The 21,359-nt window shown below is 34.1% G+C and overlaps 1 protein-coding gene across 1 annotated transcript; it reads right to left on the bottom strand.

Moving 5' to 3' along the window:
• Window positions 1-5,588: 5,588 nt before the first annotated feature.
• Window positions 5,589-17,594, bottom strand: LOC124541845. Its single transcript, XM_047119753.1, has 15 exons — window positions 17,541-17,594; window positions 16,928-17,077; window positions 15,571-15,707; window positions 14,414-14,726; window positions 13,617-13,817; window positions 13,034-13,118; window positions 12,255-12,476; window positions 11,657-11,829; window positions 10,948-11,079; window positions 10,413-10,500; window positions 9,670-9,743; window positions 9,316-9,390; window positions 8,682-8,773; window positions 7,913-8,376; window positions 5,589-5,778 (listed from the first exon to the last, which is right to left on the bottom strand). The coding sequence occupies exons 1-15, from the start codon at window positions 17,592-17,594 to the stop codon at window positions 5,630-5,632; spliced, it is 2,409 nt and encodes an 802-aa protein (XP_046975709.1). The 3' UTR covers window positions 5,589-5,629.
• Between the last annotated feature and the right edge of the window lie 3,765 nt (window positions 17,595-21,359).

Here is a 21,359-nt window from a genome sequence, read left to right as displayed (position 1 = left end):
ACAAACATTCTAGAACAGGTTTTATAATAACCATTGAGCAACGATCAGCGAAGTACTCTGTTTTTTTTAAATAATATTAAAACTATTTTTTTTCCAAATACTTTAAGTTACACGGAATTTTTAATTATTTTCAAATATTGTTGTTTTTATTTTAAGTGGATGATATAATCGAAAGCATCTTTATTCCTACCGGTGTTACACAACACTTCGTTTTATGTGTATCATTTTTTTGTGGCTTTTATTTGTGCCAAAAAGGCACAGATTATTTTTTATATGTATCCGACATTGCTTAATGTTGTCTTAAATTTTCGCGATTATTACACATTTAAATAAAACTAATTATAACGGATGAATCGCGTATATTAATTATTTTTAAACATCCCGACGTTTCGAGCACTTTGCAGTGTTCGTGGTCACGGGTCTACCCGTTATCTCTATAATTAGTTTTATTTAAATCCGACATTGCTGTCAAATGCGAATGACAGCTGTCAATGTCGAACAGATGTTATCACTTAATGTCAAGTGATTGATATTTGAAAGCACACTTAATATTATGTGTGAAGTGTAGTTTTGAAGTATTCGAAAAAGTGTTTAACAAAATGTATGATAGGGTTTAAATTTATCCCTAGAATGGTCTTACTTTAGCTAGTGGATTGTTATCTGAAAATAATATCAATGCGTTTATTATTTGAGATCGATATATATAATCAAATGTTAATAAACGTTGAAATTTGAAAATTAAATTTAAAGCTACGGTTCGGAATGTTTCACTGAGAAGAACCGGCAAGAAACTCGGTAGCTACTCGTGTACGACAACTACTTACATGAGAATACTAACTCCACACGTTTTTCCCCTCCTTAAAGTGAAGGGGTATGTGTGCCTAACCCACTAAATAAATAGCGGTCTGTTCTTATCTGTTATCTACTGACATATACATAATCCTATATTAACTGGATAATTCGAAAAAAGAGGTCTGTTTGGGGAAGTTCGTTTCGCTAGTTATTCTCTAGTACGAGAAGCGCCATTTAAATTTGATACATTTTGAGGGACACTTTTTCTACACGGAGTTACTTCCCCCTTTTCTATACATTGCATAATAATAGAGTATTATATATTGTATGATACATGTTTTTTGTTTGTATATAATGGAATTATAGCAATAATTTGTTACGAAAATTAGGAAATGTATGTTTTTTTTAATGGTTGCTATCAAAGATTTAACAGATGAAATATAATCTTTTTTTTATAATAATTATATTGTGATAACGGTTTTTTAAAAGGTAAACTGATAAGCGTTCTTTATTCAAATTAAGTAGTTATTTCATTATGTATATATCGATTTGCTTTTTAAATTTTGAAAATGACAATGATTTTTTTTATTGTTTCGTTCAGAATTATTATACTTATATTATTTTAATTCTTATTTATGTCAAAGATTATAAATTATTCGATTCGATTTGAAAGCAAGTACCAAATTAGTAAAAAAATATTATCATTTTCAAAGAAGATTTTATGTGAATTATGTGATTTTTACGTGAGATTTAATTGGTAAGTTTTGACTTTTATTTTAATTATATTTTTGTTAATGGCGAGTATTTTGTATAGAAATATATGTATGTCGATAATAGATTGAATATTGACGAACATCCTTCCAAAACTTTGGTAAATGTTTTTATAGTAACGTCTAAGTATTTTAAGAATGGGTCTATTCGTTGTTACATATTAAGACATAAATAAATTGCTTGTACAAAATTGTTTTTGATGTTTTTCTGTCACTATCTCTATTAATAAGAGGGTAGTGGCAACTTCCTGGCATGAGTATGGTACGCCTTCTCACATGGTGCACCAAACTCTAATGGAGTGAGCTGCTTAGGGTCTTAAGCGCCTTTCCCCAGTGGCCATCATCGTCGAAGACCTCTCACTGTTGAGCATTATAAATGCTTCAACTGATATTTTGAGTCCCGGGGAAAGCACAGGCTGCTCTGTTGAATTAACTCCTCAAATGGGCAAGCTTACTGCTTTATATGATATAGTTAAATATGTTAACTTTGTTAAAACACCCTGGAGGGTTTCTCAAGCTCGGATATTGTAAATAGAACTCTTTTTAGTGATTGTGATTAATGCAAGTGTTATATCATAGGTATACTATAAATAGGTACGAATTGTACTTATCGAGCAGTATCGGTTAACTTCTCTACCTCAGTATATATTGTGGAACCGAGTCTATCATTATCATAGCATGGGCCTCTCCAAGTGCACGCCACTGTAGTCTTTCTCCGGCTACTCGCATCCAGCTCCTGCCTGTCGCCTTGCGTAAATCGTCACTCCACCGTGCCTAAGGACGTTCTACACTACGTTTGCCGAGACGCGGTCTCCACTCTCGAACATGTATTTCCCAACGGTGGTCGGTTCTACGACAAATATGACCAGCCCACTGCCACTTCAGTTTACTAATCCGGTGGGCTATGTCGATGACTTTGATTCTTTGACATATTCTAGCTATAAGACATGACAAATGAGAATTCAACTGAGCTTTGAGACTGTAGTTTCTAAAAAAATATCATATGTTATAGTTATCTTCTGATTTTTAACGAACGCTCTATTATTTTCAACCGACTTCCAAAAGGAGGAGGTTATCAATTCGTCTGTATTTTTTTTTTTTTTTTATGTTTGTTACCTCATAACTTTTTACTGGGTGGACCGATTTTGATAATTTTTTTTTGTTTGAAAGGTAGTGCTTCCCGTGGGGTCCCATTTTTTTTTATTTTTTTCCGATGATGGTATCCATGTGAAAACGACATAAGTCTTAAATTTGCATTATGTATATGCGCGACAAATAGGTGAATAACTGAAAATCACGTTAACCAATTTTGATAATTCTTTTTTTATTATAAAATATATACTTCAAGGGTAATTTGGTGAAAGTTTGGTAAGATTCTGAGCACAGGATCCATGACAAAGTAACGGAACGGAACAATTCTGAGGAGCACGTTAGCGATACTCGGTCGAATCTTTTATTTATAGGTTATTTGGATATTTGAGTCACCTTCCGTAATGTGGTTATGTTTATGTAATTATCATAGTCGAATATTATAATCAACTAGCTACCCACCCCGGCTTCGCACGGGTGCAATACTGATACTAAATATACTACAGAATTTGTTTATATACGACATCACATCGCAAACTTCTAAAATTATCAGTGTTTCTTTACTATATTGTTCATGTATTATATACACAAACCTTCCCCTTGAATCACACTATCTTTTAAAAAAAACCGCATCAAAATCCGTTGCGTAGATTTAAAGATATAGGGACAGAGAAAGCGACTTTGTTTTATACTATGTAGTGATGGAACTCCTATACGGCTCGCAGTTAGGGTGCGATATGGGGCAGAATTTCTTACTATCTTTAATAAAATTTTGTGTATGTGATGTGATGTCATATGATGACGAAATATAGTTTGTCTTTTTCAAAGTTTTTTTGCTGAGTTCGATTACAGCTCTTTCGAGGGATCCTTGTAGTTTACGCCGCGTGACGTATTAAATCCACATTTTCGAAAGTCTATTTTTGCTTTATTCGCAAGTTTCCTTTGAAATTGTCCTCGAAGTAGTTTCTGACTCATATAAACGGAACGCTTAATCTATCCATATTAAAAAAAATTAGTTAGTCAACATCAGCTTCACTTAAAATCAAAAAATAAATAAAATTTTAACAAAAAGAAAAACCGACTTCAAACAAAACACTATTTTAAAACAAATGAATATGCACGAAAAAGTAAAAAAAATAATTGCGTATTCAACATATTTTTTAGAGTCTTCCTAAGTTAAATGAAATGAAAAATATTAGACTACTTAAAAGTCGATTAACGATTATATCATGTAGATATAATTATTGTTATATTTGGAGTCGGTGTCAGCCAATAAAACCCTACAGTATATCTATCAAAAAACAATACGAGAATACTTTAACAAGTATGTTTTTTACAAATTACCTTTTACACAATAATATACTGGATCAATCAAGGGGCTCGTATCGCTTCTTTCTTTTGATTGTTGGGGCAAGGGCACCGTGGCTGACACCGGCTCCAAATATACCAATAACTATAACTACATGATATAATCGTTAATCGACTTTTAAGTAGTCTAATATTTTTCATTTCATTTAACTTAGGAAGACTCTAAAAAATATGTTGAATACGCAATTATTTTTTTTACTTTTTCGTGCATATTCATTTGTTTTAAAATAGTGTTTTGTTTGAAGTCGGTTTTTCTTTTTGTTAAAATTTTATACAGTTTGTTTTACTTCCGATCATATCTAAATTAAACCCAATTTGGGTCAGTTATCTAATTGCATCGACAAAACATACATTTGACGTAATAAAGATAGGTGATTAATGTATATCTGGAATAGAGACGGACCAAAAATTGATCCTTGTAGAAAGAAGTCTTCTTGCTAAAGAGCATAGACCATAGCTTTGGCATAAATAGGAAGAGAATAAGATCAAGTGATCATTATTACAGCGTGTCCACACATTCTTCAAATTATGCCCTGCTTCATACTTACCCTGGTCGATACCAGTTTGCTCATGCCTTGGGATTCCTGGCAATCCATCACATTAATTTAAAAGATAGTTTAAAAATGAATAAAAAATCTTTTACCGAAAATTCATTTATTTGACTAGAAAATATCACTCAATATTGCTAAGATTGAAAATCTTTAAAAATTATTCTAACAATATTTCAAACTATTTTAATCATGTCTAAAATATCGTACTTATAAATAGAAATTAATACAAAAAAGAACATATTTTTGGTAAATATTATAGCTGGCAACAATATAAAGCAGAACTGAGTAATCTTTAAGTTTTGTTTAGATAAGTGTATATTCTTTGAGAATGCTAGAAATGTATGAACCTGTCCAAACTGCGAGCACAAATATTTGCATTATAAGGGCGAAATCCGAGATGGCCCAGAGGTTAGAACGTGTGCATCTTAACTGATAATTGCAGGTTCGAACTCAGGCAAGCACTCATATGGTAGGTGGTGTGGGAAAACATCGTTAGGAAACCTGCATTTGTCTAAATTCATAGAAATTCTGCCACATATGTAGTCCACAAATCCGCACTGCAACAGAGTTACATATGTTCCAAACCCTCTCCTCAAAGGGAGAGGATGCCTTAGCCCGGCAGTGGGAATTTGTGGGTGTTGTTTTTGTTGAGGGGCAAAAGCAAAATAAAGTATTACTCGCATTCACATATCTTAAGAAATCTGTTGTCTGTAAAACAAATCTCGATTTGCGGGAAAATTGCTTAAGCTGCTAAGTTTTCTTTATTTATCTTATGGCGACATAGCTAGATAGTCTGACAATCCACGATTATTTCCGGCGGTAACTCGAGTTCTTATTTAGTATTGCCATTTGTAAAAAATCGAAGTCTTTAATATTTTACAATACTTTAAAATATATACATAACAAAATATAAATTAATATAGTAAAATTTTTGACGTTATATCCGAAATTATTTAAATTAAAAAATAAATAAATAAGTCAATAAAAGTAGCGCATTAACACGATGAACAAATAAAATAATAAAAAGTTGCCATGCTTAAAAACTAAATTTACTTAATTCTATCCTCTAGTGGGTACTGTGAAAATATCTGTCGGCGTCCGGACATAATTTTTCTCGCGACCTTCGTGTATCGTGCTCATATCTCCAGAATTCGACTGTATGCTACGAATCGAAGGTCTTTTACCGTTTGATGTGTTTTGCTGGTTATCTGTAAACAATATTATTATTTTTATTTTGTTTTTAAGTCTTCATCACTCATCATCAATCACAAATGTAATGCAAAAAAACTAGATATTTTCTTTACTCAGTAGAAAAAAACATCGTTTAAGCATCGACAGTTATATGGTTTTGCCAGTTAACAAAAATTTTAACAAAAAGAAAAACCGACTTCAAACAAAACACTGTTTTAAAACAAATCAATATACACGAAAAAGTAATAAAAATAATTGCGTATTCAACATATTTTTTAGAGTCCTCCTAAGTAAAATGAAATGAAAAATATTAGACTACTTAAAAGTCGATTTACGATTATATAACGTAGTTATGGTTATTGGTATATTTGGAGCCGGTGTCAGCTACGGTGCCCTTGGCCCAACAATCAAAAGAAAGAAGCAATACGAGCCCCTTGATTGGTCCAGTATATTATTGTGTAAAAGGTAGTTTGTAAAATACATATTTGTTAAAGTATTCTCGTATTGTTTTTGATAGATATACTGTAGGGTTTTATTGGCTGACACCGACTCCAGATGTAACAATAATTATAACTACATTATATAATCGTAAATCGACTTTTAAGTAGTCTAATATTTTTCATTTCATTTTACCTAGGAGGGCTCTAAAAAATATGTTGAATACGCTATTATTTTTATTACTTTTTCGTGTATTATGATTTGTTTTAAAATAGTGTTTTATTTGAAGTCGGTTTTTCTTTTTGTTAAAATTTTTATTTATTTTTTGATTTTAAGTGAAACTGATGTTGACTAACTAATTTTTTTTAATACGGATAGATTAAGCGTTTCGTTTATATGAGTCAGAAACTACTTCGAGGACAATTTCAAAGGAAACTTGCGAATAAAGCAAAAATAGACTTTCGAAAATGCGGATTTAATACGTCATGCGGCGTAAACTACAAGGATCCCTCGAAAGAGCTGTAATCGAACTCAGCAAAAAAACTTTGAAAAAGACCAACTATATTTCGTACATCATATGACATCACATCACATACACAAAAATTGATTAAAGATAGTAAGAAATTCTGCCCCATATCGCACCCTAACTGTGAGCCGTATAGGAGTTCCATCACTACATAGTATAAAACGAAGTCGCTTTCTCTGTCCCTATATCTTTAAATCTACGCAACGGATTTTGATGCGATTTTTTTAAAAGATAGTGTGATTCAAGAGGAAGGTTTATGTATATAATACATGAACAATATAGTAAAGAAACACTGATAATTTTAGAAGTTTGCGATGTAATGTAAATAAACAAATTCTGTAGTATATTTAGTATCAGTATTGCACCCGTGCGAAGGCGGGGTGGGTAGCTAGTTGATTATAATATTCTACAGTGATAATTACATAAACGTAACCACATTACGGAAGGTGACTTAAATATCCAAATAACCTATAAATAAAAGATACGACTGAATATCACTAACGTGCTCCTCAGCATTGTTCCGTTCCCTTCCGTTCCGCTACTTTGTCATGGATCCTGTGCTCAGAACCTTACCAAACTTTCACCAAATTACCCTTGAAGTATATATTTTATAATAAAAAAAGAATTATCAAAATTGGTTAACGTGATTTTCAGTTATTCACCTATTTGTCGCGCATATACATAATGCAAATTTAAGACTTATGTCGTTTTCATACGGATACCATCATCGGAAAAAAATAAAAAAAAATGGGACCCCACGGGAAGCACTACCTTTCAAACAAAAAAAAATTATCAAAATCGGTCCACCCAGTAAAAAGTTATGAGGTAACAAACATAAAAAAAAAAGAAAAAAAAAATACAGACGAATTGATAACCTCCTCCTTTTTGAAGTCGGTTGAAAATCACCAAAAACTGTGCCCTATATTTATAGCCTAAAAGTTTACACTTATTCGTTTCTGTCAGAATACCCTCGTTATGTCCTTCGTCGCTGTAATTACATTGGCTCACTCATTCTTCAAAGTGAGATAATTTAACAATACTGAGTATGCTGTTTGACGGTAAAATATCTGATTAGTATTATATTCCTAACATCTAGCAAGAATTCCAAGTATTTAGACATTGTAGGTAATGTCATCACAAACGCGTAACAACAATAAAGTAGTCAATAATAAAAAAATATATATTACCTTCTTCGGTTACACTCGTCGATGTTTTCAACTGCATAGCGACAACACAAGGGCCTTTCGCCAACGACCAAATGGGAACATCTCTTTGAATAGGCGCTAAAATATTTCTTTTAGACCGTAAAATGAGAGGTAAATCCACCTTATCATTCTCTCCGTTGCCTAAACTTGTCAAGTTCTCATTATTTGGCAACACTGACTGATTTGACATTTCATTTTCCCGCGCATTTTGCTCTATTTTTGACATCTGACCGTCAATAGTGAAAACTTCTTTGTCGCTTATCGAAGGATTTATGTCGTCTGAAGAGTTTGTCTCCGTGCTCGCGAGAGGTGTGAGTCCCTTTTTAGACGCATTACTTTCTATTTTGTTTACCCCGTTAACTTTTGGCGCGCCATTTTCTAGTGACAATGGGGGCGCTGTCGCCATATATTGAGTATACATGTTATCTATTAACTCTTCTGTTCGCCTGGAAAGATATTGTATAATGTTTTTTTTTATATTAAGCTGAAGGTAAATAGCCACCACATACTAGACTACCATTGTAAGAATCATTGATAATCCCTTACATTGTCAATACGACACTAACCTTGGGAACTAAGATGTTATGTCCCTTGTGATTGTAGTTACGCTGACTTAACCATCAAATTGAAACACAAAATTACTAAACATTGCTTTAGGCTGCTAGAACTTATTTATTGCCATACTAATTTTTGAAAGCATATAAGTCAAAGAGATCTTATAGAGATTTATTAAAACGTCATATTGTCTTACCTCGTCAGCGGTATGATAACAGTCTGGGCTGGGCCATCGCTGGGATGATAAGCCGTTGGCCCAAACCTGTCCAAATTGGAGCTGTGGGTAACCTGGCAAATAATACATACTTTATTATAGTAGGACACAAATTAGATGTAGCATCGGAAAATGCAATGGAATGAAAATAAAACCGATTACTGCCGATTTACGCAACCAATAGAAATAGCTCCCTATCGCGCCATTCAACGCTATTCGTCGCTATACATTCACGCGTCAAAGAAAGCAAATGTATGTAAATCCACGCGTCAAATTGACGAATATATTAGGTCATATGATATTACACGTTATTACGTTTGTGCAAAGATCATATTCGGATGAGAAATAAATATTGATAACTTGGGATAGCGTACTCAATTCGGATGTGATCGGTTTTACGAATTTTGCCGATGCGACATCTAAGTTGTGTCGTACTATACTTGTATACAATTAAGAGTATAATTATAAAAGAAAATATCATTATTATTAAATATGTTCTTGTATCTGCAAATATACTTTTTAATTTGTAGTTTGTATGTTTGTATGTAGTTTAAATTTTAAGTAATTATGTGGTTGGAATAACAACAGCTAATAATTTATATTCAAATGATTTCACCTCCATTACTCCAATTTGTGTGGTTCGAACGTGATACGGGAAATTTTTGTTCGCGAACACAGGCAGTGTTAACAGCTGAAAAAAATATAAATGTTAATACATAACGTTGGAATAAATAAAGTATATCATATTTTTATTTCTTCAAAACTATAATTTTTAAAAAATAATGTATGTACCTTAATTTTTTTTATTAGTATAAAAAATATATACCAAGTTAAGTTTAATTAAAAGCAGCTATATAAAATTGAGATAAATGCGTATGTACCATTAAATAGCACATACATTATATATCTTTTTCATAACTTAAGTTAAATATCACTTAAAATTACAAGTAACGTAAAGTTATTGACTGACCAAGAACATGACGTGACCACTGAACGTTATGAACAGCAGGACGGCCGTGACGACGCTTTCTCGTACCCATTTGTCTAAAATCAAAATTAAGACATACCTTATTCAAGTAGAAGCATTTTTGATATATTTTAAAACAATCCCATAGACTTATGATCTCGACAAATGACATCGCGTCTTAACGTCAAAGTTGTTCATTCGTCTTTACGTCTCGTTTGACTTAAATTGGTTTTAGTAAGTGTACGTCCAATTCTTTTTTCGCTGGACAAACACCCCTACTCGTATCCCGTTCCGCGTGGGTAACTCGACGGCGTCCTAAAAAACCAACAATACTGATCCCAGCTCTTTATGAGGCATCAAGGAATTGCTTGCACATGCTACCGTGACGTTTGGCCTACCGGGTCTACTGGAATACAGAGACCTCCCCACTCACAACGGGGTGAAAAGGTATGTACATTAGGTACGTAGACACTACATCAAATCTTAAATTTTATTTCATTTAAAAAACTGATTACTGTAAAAACGTTTAGTTGACGACATCCGTGGTCGAGTAGTGTGTACACCGGTTTTAATTCTCTCGCCACTCTGAGGTCCCGGGTCCCGGCCGAGTCAATATAGAAAATGTTTGTGCTGCCGTCGTTACTTTTGATTTTTCTTAACACAAGTGCTTTAGCTACTTACATTGGGACCAGAGTAATATTTGTGATATTGTTCAATATTTATTTATTTATACATTATATACTTACCAATATAAGAATTTGCAGTTAATATAAAGAGCGGTCCAGCGAAGAACCAAAGTGTTCCACAGATGAAAAAAGGACAATAGAACATATTCTGAAAGAAAACAAAGACAAAGTCTTCAAAATTTCGCACAGGTTAGTACAGGTTACAAATAGCATTCCTAACTTTACAAATGATCATGATTGTTTTACTCTTGTTTATGATTACAGACTTATAACATCATAGTACGAGACAACTTAGTTAGATTACTGCCGATTTATACAACCAATAGAAACAGCTCCCTATCGCGCCATTCGACGCTATTCGTCGCTATAGATCCTCACGTCAGTTCAACCCGAGACAACAAGTGCATGTAAATCGACGTGTCAAATTGACGAATATATTAGGTTATATGATATTACAAGCTATTACGTTTGCGTAAAGATCATATTCACATAAGAAATAAGTATTGATAATTTGGGATAGCGCACTTAATTCGGATGTGATCGGTTTTACGAATTTTGCCGATGCTACATCTAAATTACGTCGTACTATACGTACCTTTTCAGGGCACTTTTTGACGGTAAAGAACGTAGCATACGCGAATGCACACCAAGCAGCCACGCGTAGGACGATCAGCCCGTAGCCCGCTGGACTTTCATATAGATAGAGAACTTCTCCTGGGTCGAAGGCCTACAATTGCAAAATGCATTTAGTTCTTTCCTATTTTAGTATTACTTTATGTATATGTATCTAGAATACTTTGGTAAGGCGAGTGATGTTGGTCGCGTGACATGGAAACTGTTTTCAATGGATACTGTTCCTGCGCAGGTGATATTACAGTCCACAAATGTGTGCAGAAACACGAATGTCTTCAACTCTCTTTTCAAACATTCTCGTAATCAAATGGAAGTACAAGCGGACCAATTAATTTACGAGCTAGTTAAGTTAAGGTAGTCTAAGAAACACTACCGAATTTCAAACACAAAACTACAGATAATCCTATAACTGTTATGACTGTTATGAGACTCGACTTCCGATTCAAAACAGAGACCAATTTTAACTCACGGTCCATAATACCACTTCGTGGCGAAATAAAAGGAAACTATATTTTTAAAGTCGAAACCCTATATATATTGTGACGAACCAAACGTTAGCGCGATTCAGAAAATGATTACTGAATATAATTTATATCAATAGCACGCTTATTTAGTTACCTTAAGAACACAACATCGTGTCTTTCCTCTATCTGTCATAAATACTAACTAACCTTTGCTTGGTAAACGAACAGCACCACATACGTCAGTATATAGCAGCACATGAAAATCGTCAGTTTGATCGTGAAGGCAACCTTGAGTCGACCGCGCGTTATGGTATACCCTTTTGCCATCAATATCAGGAGCAACAGAAACATCGTCTCCGACACTCCGCAAAGAAATTGACCTGAAATTATAAATCAAAGTAATAATTTAACAATCGCCTTCAGTCAATATTCGCTCACTTTTTTCATATTTAATTGAGATGACGCAGTCTGCAAACCCTAAAACTCGCTTCTCTATCTTTTTTTTAGTTTACGGGCTGCCATCTACCTCGTCGATAATTAAACTTTTGATTTATATTCTAAAAAAAGGGTTGTCCGACACAAAATGGATGTTGAATTTTATTTAAGAAGATGTACCTACATTTTTTGGGAAGATAGTGTGAATTCCTACACGAACATTGAAAGTATCAAACGGACTAGCATTAGTCGATGGTGTAGAAGACACTATATTGCACACTTACGAAAGCCCAAACTTACAGATAAGAGTAGAAAATCGATCAAACGTAGAACCAAAAGGTCTTATATGATAAGTCAAAAGGTTCCAGACCTATCATTTTGGCACTAGCGCTGCCAACTCCATTGTAGGCGTATCGGATGTTCGCCAGGGCTTGCAGCGCGATTCCACAGTGCTGGGCGACGAGGGACACCAGGAACAGCTTATAGGTGGTGTGCAGGAGGTGACGACATTTGAGCTCCACGCTGCACATCACCACAGCCACCATGACTATCACGTACGCGAAGGTATATGCTAACAGGATGGGGAGAACATCTGAAAAAAGTAAACACTCGTATACAGAAACCCCGGAATTCACGAAAAACCTCAGGAAATTCCTGTATTTAATTTAAAAGCATTACTATTAGTAATTGAATGTCAAATTAACAGTATCAGTTCGGAATAGCAAATATCCTGACTTGAGGAAAAGTCATTTGTGTATTTATTATTATGTATATGAATAACATAAAAGGTCCAAGAAATTATCTTTACCCTCATACCAACCGAAGCCTAAGAAATCTTTTTCCTTTGATGTTAACGTCTTGAAATCTGTAGTTAAGGTAAGAAGATAGGTCGAGCGCACATTCTCTAAAACCGTAAAGAAAGAAGTCCTAACCAGAGTTGAACATTTTTCCTGTGTTCATGTTGTGTACAATTGAAAGCTTTGGATAAGTCCCAAAAAATCCCTAAGGCATCTACTGAGTTTTTTCGCCACTCCTTTGTAAGTCAGAGTATTTTCTGCTCGGAGCTGAGGTTAATTTTTAATTTGACAATAAGGTAGATTAAATAAATTCTTTAAAGATTTAAAATAAAAGTTATTAGGAAATGCTTACAAAATTCATCCGCCGAAAAGTGTTCATGCCAAAAATCCCCGCTCGGTCCATTCGTCATCAAAAATTTGTAACGCACATCCAGCCCCTAAAACATAAAAAAAAAACCATAAATTCAGTTTATCTTACAAATATGCCATAGTTAGTATGCTAGTTACCACGCTCTAAAACTGATAATAATAAAAGTAAAGTTATCATTGATATTAAGCCGATACCATGAACGATTACTACTTTTATTAATCGGGCATACTCCAAATACAGCTGTTTTCTCTGTAAGACTCTATAAGAACTCACTTTAATCACAATTTTCAATCGGTAAATGTTGCGAACATTTCACGATGATGAAAGTAACTCTGTCGGTCTGTCTGTTACTCTTGCACGACCAAACCGCTGAGGCGAATTTTATAAAATTTGGTCTTTGACTACTTTTTTGGCTGAAACATGACAATCAACGCCCTAAAACGCGACTACTAGTATTACTTTAAATACCATTATCTATGATTGACCAAAACAACTACACAATTAGTTTAAAAAATGGTCTCATCAACCTACTGTACATATATTCTACAACTAAAATTAACTCTACCTTTGGATTGTCACAGTTGCTGATAGCGATAAACCACCACCGTTCCCTCGCCGAGCGGAACCTTCTGGAATTATGGCAGCTGACGATAAACTTCACCGTCTTCCCGCTCGAGCTGCTGAGCTCGTTCTGATTCGACTCCGAATACAATCTGCGCCGACGATATCGCTCGTATAGTTCAAACGTCGAACGTTTGATTTTTTGCTGAAAAATAATTTACAATTAAAGTCCTTTTAATGTATAGGCCTCCTCTTCTTTTGGAGATTTTGGAGAATTTGGAGATTACTTCAGCACGCTGATACGGCTATGGGTTGGTGAATAAACATTATCAAATATGCAATGCAATCTTGGAACTAAGATGATATGTCCCTTGTGCCTAAACACAAAAATACTAGGTAACTATTGCTGCTTGACGAGTGGGAGGCGCCTACGCAGATGGTGCCGATGATGATGCTGCTTAAGTTAAAGAATTTATGAATAATTCTTTTTTCATTTATAATAAACTAGCGACCCGCCCCGGCTTCGCACGGGTTCAATACAGATACTAAATATACTACAGAATTTGTTTATTTACATTACATCGGGAACTTTTAAAATTATCAGCGTTTCTTTACTATACTGTCCCTGTATTATATACGAAAACCTTCATCTCGAATCACTATATCTATTAAAAAAAAAACCGCAACTAAATCCTCTGCGAAATTTTAAAGATCTAAGCATACATAGGGAGATACGTCAATAAGCGACTTTGTTTTATATATTAAAGAAAGGATTTCCATTTATTATCTGTGTATACTTACTCCGGTGTTGCCAGTATGTTCAAACATAATTTCGACGTCCTCCAAATTTTCCAATCGACTCGTATTGTTCTCCGGCCCTATATTCTCCCACAATTCATCATCAGGGGGTAACTCAGTTGTGGTGAAATTAAATTCGTCGGTTGGTAATAGCTCGTACCATGTCGTGTAATTTGTATCGACTATGGTAGACTTGGGTTTGGAAGTAGTCGTTTTTAAAAACTTATCGTAATACGAAGGATCCGCTGGTAAATCGTATTTAGTCGTGTTCTTATCTTTTAATTTTGCCGTCGTTGTCATCGGAGTCGCCGTTGAACTACAAAAAGGATATATTTATTAAAATAATTGTATTAACTAACATGACTTTGTATTTTTTAAATGTTGAAAATTAGATTCTTGCCGGTTCTTCTCGGTAGAATCTTCTTTCCGAACTAGTGGTAGCTTCACTTAATTGTAAAATGACGATTCAAAAGTGCTTGTAAAAGCCTACTTGAATAAAGTTTATTTTGATTTTGATTATAAAAAGATTTTTTATTATTTTAAATATAAAAATCGATTTGTTACACAGGTTTGCCAGACACAAAATTCTGACATTACTGACATCTGTCAAAAGCTTAGAGAGATTTTATTAAAATATACATACAACATTTTAATATATGAGCATATTTTAGTATTTTCATTTGCGTTGGGAACAGTATACCTCCAAAAGACACTACCATCTCAATATAATTTATGTTAGACATTAACAATTTTTTATTGTCAGCCTTTTTTCAGTATTACCTTTTCTTTTTTAATTACTGTTCAATTTTATTTTTAATTTTTTTAATAAAGTAAATTTACACGGTGGTAGAGCTTTGTGCTAGCCCGTCTGGGTAGGTACCACCCACTCATCAGTTATTCTTTCGCCAAATAACAGTACTCGGTATTGTTGTGTTCCGGTTTGAAGGGTGAGTGAGCCAGTGTAACTACAGGCACAAGGGACATAACATCTTTGTTCCCAAGGTTGGTGGCACATTGACGATGTAAGGAATAATTAATATTTCTTACAGCGTCATTGTCTATGGGTGATGGTGGCCACTTACCATCAGGTGGCCCAAATGCTCGTCCGCCAACCTATACCATAAAAAAAATTATTGCAAATTAAAATGTCATTCACAAACCTTTTACCGGTGGGTACCTCTCTATTCGCCTGAGTGAGTATACAACCCGAGTACTCTGTATCCGGGTACCAGTGTGATAGTTTTATTATTTGGTTTTGTCCGCCTTTGTTAAGTACAGCCTCACGTTCCTTGCAAGTCTAAAAATATTAATTAATTAATCATCTAAATATAATCTTGTGGCAAAATGCTCAGAAAACGGCATCAGCTTATAAGCCTTTGAGTCTCAATACTAAGCACAGTTGATAAATCTGGCTCAGTGGCGGATTTACCAATAGGCTAAGTAGGCTGGAGCCTAGGGTGACAGATTTAGAGAGGCGGCAAATTTAGCCCACATTTGTTATTATCTTACTAAAATAAAAAAAAAAAACTTATAGTTATATGTATACACATTACGTCCGCAATCCGTATACTGGTCACTACATAGCGGGTTGGAAAACTAGTCTAGTAACTGACTGAAACATCACCTAGTTTATAATCATACTAATAACGGAAAAAAAACAATGTAATAGGGACGATAGAACACACATCATAAATGTTGCAAAAAAAAGTAGGGGCGGCAAAAATTGAATAGCCTCCTAGCCTACTAGCGGCAGATTTGTAAATCGGCCACTGATCTGGCTGATAGAAGTTTATACTTTCATGCTCCGGAACTCATTTGATTGGCCTTGGGATTGGCGGATTGGCCATTGGCTGCAATCGTTTTGGTCGCGTCAGTCGTTACCGCCTCATTCAATAACATTGGAGGATTATTAAATTTTACCGTTTTATCGTGAATTATATTATAATTGACAAGACTAAACTTTAGACGTGACTTTAGACGAACACCCAAACCCAAGACAACATAGAAAACTAATAAACTTTTTCTACATAGACCGGGAATTGAATCCGAGACTTCGGAGTAGCGTACCCATGAAAAACGGTGTACACACTACTCGACCACGGAGGTTTTCAAGTCAATTAAGTGAAGTCCATCTACTATTTATGTCATAACAAATAAATAGGGATCTGCTTCCCCACATATTTACAAATAAACATTTAATTTTCTCAAACATATATGTATGTTGCAACGTGTATTAAATAAATATAAATAAATATGAGACAACATCACATACATTACTCTGATACCAATGTGCAAGCTGAAGCACTTGTGTTATGGAAATCAGAAGTAACGACAGTACCACAAACACCCAGACCCAGGACAACATAGAAAAGTAATGGGAATCGAACCCGGGACCTGAGAGTGGCGTGACCCATGAAAACCGGTTTACACGCCACTCGACCACGGAGGTCTTCACCATAATGTGTATTAAGACATCTATCAAACGAACTACTACTTGAAAACGATCAATCAACTCACCTTGCTACTGTGGTAAACAGACGGCCACTGGCTGTCATCGTCGTAGTACAGCAACAAGTTCAAAGTTCCGATGTCGCGTTCGAACTCGATCAGGTATTCGAACTGCCCGTCAAGGGACAGGAAACAAAAACGTGCAAGAAACGCCCAGTTCTAGAATCATATAAAAATAAACTAGTATAAGATTTTTCCTGAATACAATTACTTAATATCAGGTTTTAATGGTCACAATACGTTTCTTACATAAATGAATCTCAGCTAAAATTGTAATTGGGTGCAAAAACTACTTTTACGAAAACTAAATAAATATTACTAAATCCTTTAATTGTATTCCGATGTAATCTTACTGCATCACACAACGATTGCAACAAACTAACAATTTATTTATAGAATCATCATTTTAAAAATTTTTTTGAACTACTGTCAGAACCCTCGAATAAGGGAAAAGACTTATGCGACATTTTCCCTCTCTTTCTTTCACTTTTTATTAAAACTTATTTTTTATTAGAATATATTCACACTGGATTTTCCATTATTTTTTAAAAAGTTTCCATTATTTAAAGAGAAGGCATCTCTCGTTTTTTCTAATATCTATGTCAAATATAATAATACAAACCTCTTTCGTGTTCACCCTCCCCTCCACCCACTTCCCCTGAACCCCGAGCGCCATGCCCGATATAAACAGAAACCCTATAGTTGTTGGGATCATATTGATTTAACAATATACTGTTAGGTAGTCTTGATTCTGTTGAAAAAAAAACGTGAATACAATACATTTTATACTAACGTTAAACATTTTATATCAGTAATTTCATTGATGTTCGCAGATTAATTTATCAAAGTTACATCAAAATCGAATAAGCTTAAGAAAGCCTAATAAACAAACAAACGCCAATACAAAATGTGTTTATATAATATATGAGACAAAAAAAAACCCGTTGAGTTTCTTTCGCCGGTTCTTCTCAGGTCAGAGTATTTTTCCGAACCGGTGGTACTGTTTCAATTGGACCGTCAATAAGAAAGTGTAATGCTTCTATATAGAATAAAGTTATTTGAGTTGAGTTTGAAAGTAAGAAAATATCTTATCAAGTATCAACATTAGTTGCACTATAATCTATAAATATAATAAAATTGGAGTATCTGTTTTTTAATATTAAAATAGCCCTTTTTACTCAATGAATATGTATGTATACACGGTAAATATACCAAAGTGACATTTTTTTAAATTTTTGTCAGTCTGTCTGTTTGTTCCAGCTAATCTCTGGAACGGCTGAACCGATTTTGACAGGACGTTCACAGGCAGAAAACTCATATAATAAGGAGTAAGTTAGGCTACAATAATATTTCATTTTTGTTAAATTCAAACTCGTACAAGGACGCGGGCACAGCTAATAAATTAATACGATTAAATTGAATTAAAACACCCTTAATAAAATAAATGTATTTAAATTGTTGAAAAACATTAATTATAGTTTCCAGTCGGTTCTTCTTGGTAAAATCTACATTTCAAATCGCTGGTATCTTTAAATTAAAAACACAAAATAGGTACACAACAATTACATAGAGCTTGTAAGAATCTACTTGAATAAAATATATTAATATAGCTTCAATAATATAGTATATAATTTTAACTATTATGTATAAATATTTACATATATGACTTACCGATATTTTAGCATTTCTTATCAATATCTTTGTTAGAAATATTTGAACATAATGTTAAAAAGCAAGCTTGTTTTGAAGGCCCTTTTGTTGTGATATTGGTTACCATAGCAACGCGTCCTATTTGAAGCGTTCATTATTTGTTACACGACCAATTAATGTCTATGGTATCATTTTATTATCTATGGCAAGATTTATCTATATATTTGATAGGTATGCTTCGCTTGGGGTCAATGCACCTTAAAGTAAAAAAAAGTAACAGCCTGTATATTACCCACTGCTGGGCTCAGGCCGCCTCTTCCATTAAGGAGAGGGTTTGGAACATATTCCACCACGCTGTTCCAATGCGGGTTGGTGGATTGCACATGTGGCAGAATTTCGATAAAATTAGACACATGCAGGTTTCCTCACGATGTTTTCCTTCACCGCCGAGCACGAGATGAATTATAAACACAACACAACACAACACAATTAAGCACATATATATAGTCGTGCTTGCCTGGGCATTAACCCGAAATCATCGATTAAGACTGACACTAACCATGTGTAATTGTGTACTATAAAAATGCTATAATATTTTTAGCATGTATACGTAGGGTATACCAATTTACCGTACGCGCACCTCCTCCCCCACCCCAATAGGCACCGCGGGGACCAGGGGAGGTCTCAGTACCCTGAGAATATCCCCTAGGTGTTGGAGGCCCGCATAGGTTGGCCGAACATCAGGGCGTCACGGTAGCATGCGAAAGCGATCCCGTGGCGCCCACCGAAAAGACGGAGAGGGTACCGCTAGTTTTTTAGTGGGTAAACCCGGTGGACCTAGGTGCGTCCGGCATCCTGGCCATAGGGGAGTCCTACATACCCCTCATTTCCATCACGGGGGGGAAGCGATTAACGCGTTTTTATAGGAAAAAAAGGGGTATATGTAGCGTATATAGCTAATCATAAGGCGGAAATAAATAATTTTCAATATATTTCATAATCTATACTAATATTATAAATGTGAAAGTAACTCTTGTCTGTCTGTGAATTTGATGAAATTTGTTATGAAGCAAACTTGAAGTACAAGGAAGGACATAGGCTACTTTTTTTGCCTGAAACGTTTCAACCAACTCCTAAAACGATTTTTTTAAAGTAAATAATTTAATTTTAATTTTATATTTCACCTCATGACAACGATTCCGATCCACCCTGACTGCCTGGCCGAATGTAAACCATAAACAAACCTATATAAACGTCACACTAATTTACAAATCGATGGTGTGACTAGCTATTGGATAAAGAGATCCGTCCTATAAGGGCTAGAATTAAAAAAATACACTCAAAATAATAAAATTTCTTTAATACATACATTTATCATTTACAAAACCATCATCTTCTCGCTGAGCCAAAACAATTGATTATAACAGTTAAACATCTTTTACACTTACCCCTTCTATACGCAGTTGGGTAATAATATACACGTTGCCTTAAATATCTTAAAAACTACCGGCTTTACTTATAGCCATTGCATAGGGCGTGATTAACTAAGTATTGCCGTTTCCTTTTTTCAAATGAAAATTCTATGATGAAAGAACGAGACAAATATAACTATACAACGTTTACAAGTAAGGCCGTACATGTCTATATTAAAAAATAGACGTTATAGTTTTGACGTCATGATAGGGTATAAAACAAAATGTCACAACTCATAAACTACAAATAAATATTCGAAAGAAACCTTTGACCTTGAAAAATTAATATATGCCGAAATTGTATTAATTTTTTTCTTTGGATCCTTACGTAATAAATATTAAACAGATTAGGGTGTCGGCCTATTGTATTTTTTCTTACAATAGAGGTAATTAATATCGAAAATAGACTTATTTAATAAATGAATGTTCACATGATAATACATCCTACTCATAGTACATATTATTAAAAACATTACAGATAGTTCAATAAACAATATTGAACATAAATAACACACAAGTATCGCTGGATATTTTATTTAAGTATTATATATGAAAACGATATCATTTCAAAATCAACAAATTCCGAGTTATGCCATTTCGTCTAGTACCCTATCGTGACGTCGATGGAACAAAATGACGGCGTGTATTAACAATACATTTACACAGTTTTTAAATTTTACTAATTTAAAATTGATTAATTTCGAATTTAATCGAAATATATTTTCATTAAATATATTTACTTATCCACATCAAATAAAATAATTTCTTTCAATTAAAATAAAACACTCGAAATCATACTGAAATTGTTAATAAATTGATTTAATCATACAAATCTTTATACACATATATATATATATATATATATATATATATATATATATTTCTAAGTGTAAGGACGCGTGTATGCCATAGGATGAGAGACAATAAGTTTTGTCAAATCGAATCTTTACTTAAGGCTCTCTACACATTTAAACATAACAACTTAGTTCCAGACCCTTCTTTCTCAGTGAACAGTTTGGGCAAGTCCCTGGGCCCCGCGATCGATAGGGGCCCCTCTCAGATCATATAAAATCTGCATTTCAAAATAAAGATTTTGACTTTTCCAGAAGCTACAGGTTATAAATCATTAACTAAGTATTTCAACAGAGCATTATTTATTCGCAAATTGAAAAACAATTAAAGTTTCTGTGTCTATTCTAACTAAATAGTCTTTTATGAAAGTCATAGGGGCCCCCTTATATGCCCAAGGCCTCCAATAGGTTAAAAACGGCACTGCTTAGTCTCCAAGAACAATGTACCAGGAATATCAGTAGAGCACA

The sequence above is a fragment of the Vanessa cardui genome, chromosome 29, assembly GCF_905220365.1.
Source record: "Vanessa cardui chromosome 29, ilVanCard2.1, whole genome shotgun sequence".
Classification (NCBI taxonomy): Eukaryota; Metazoa; Arthropoda; class Insecta; order Lepidoptera; family Nymphalidae; genus Vanessa; species Vanessa cardui.
Note: the sequence above shows the minus strand (reverse complement) of the source record. Positions and strands in the feature narration are given on the sequence as shown.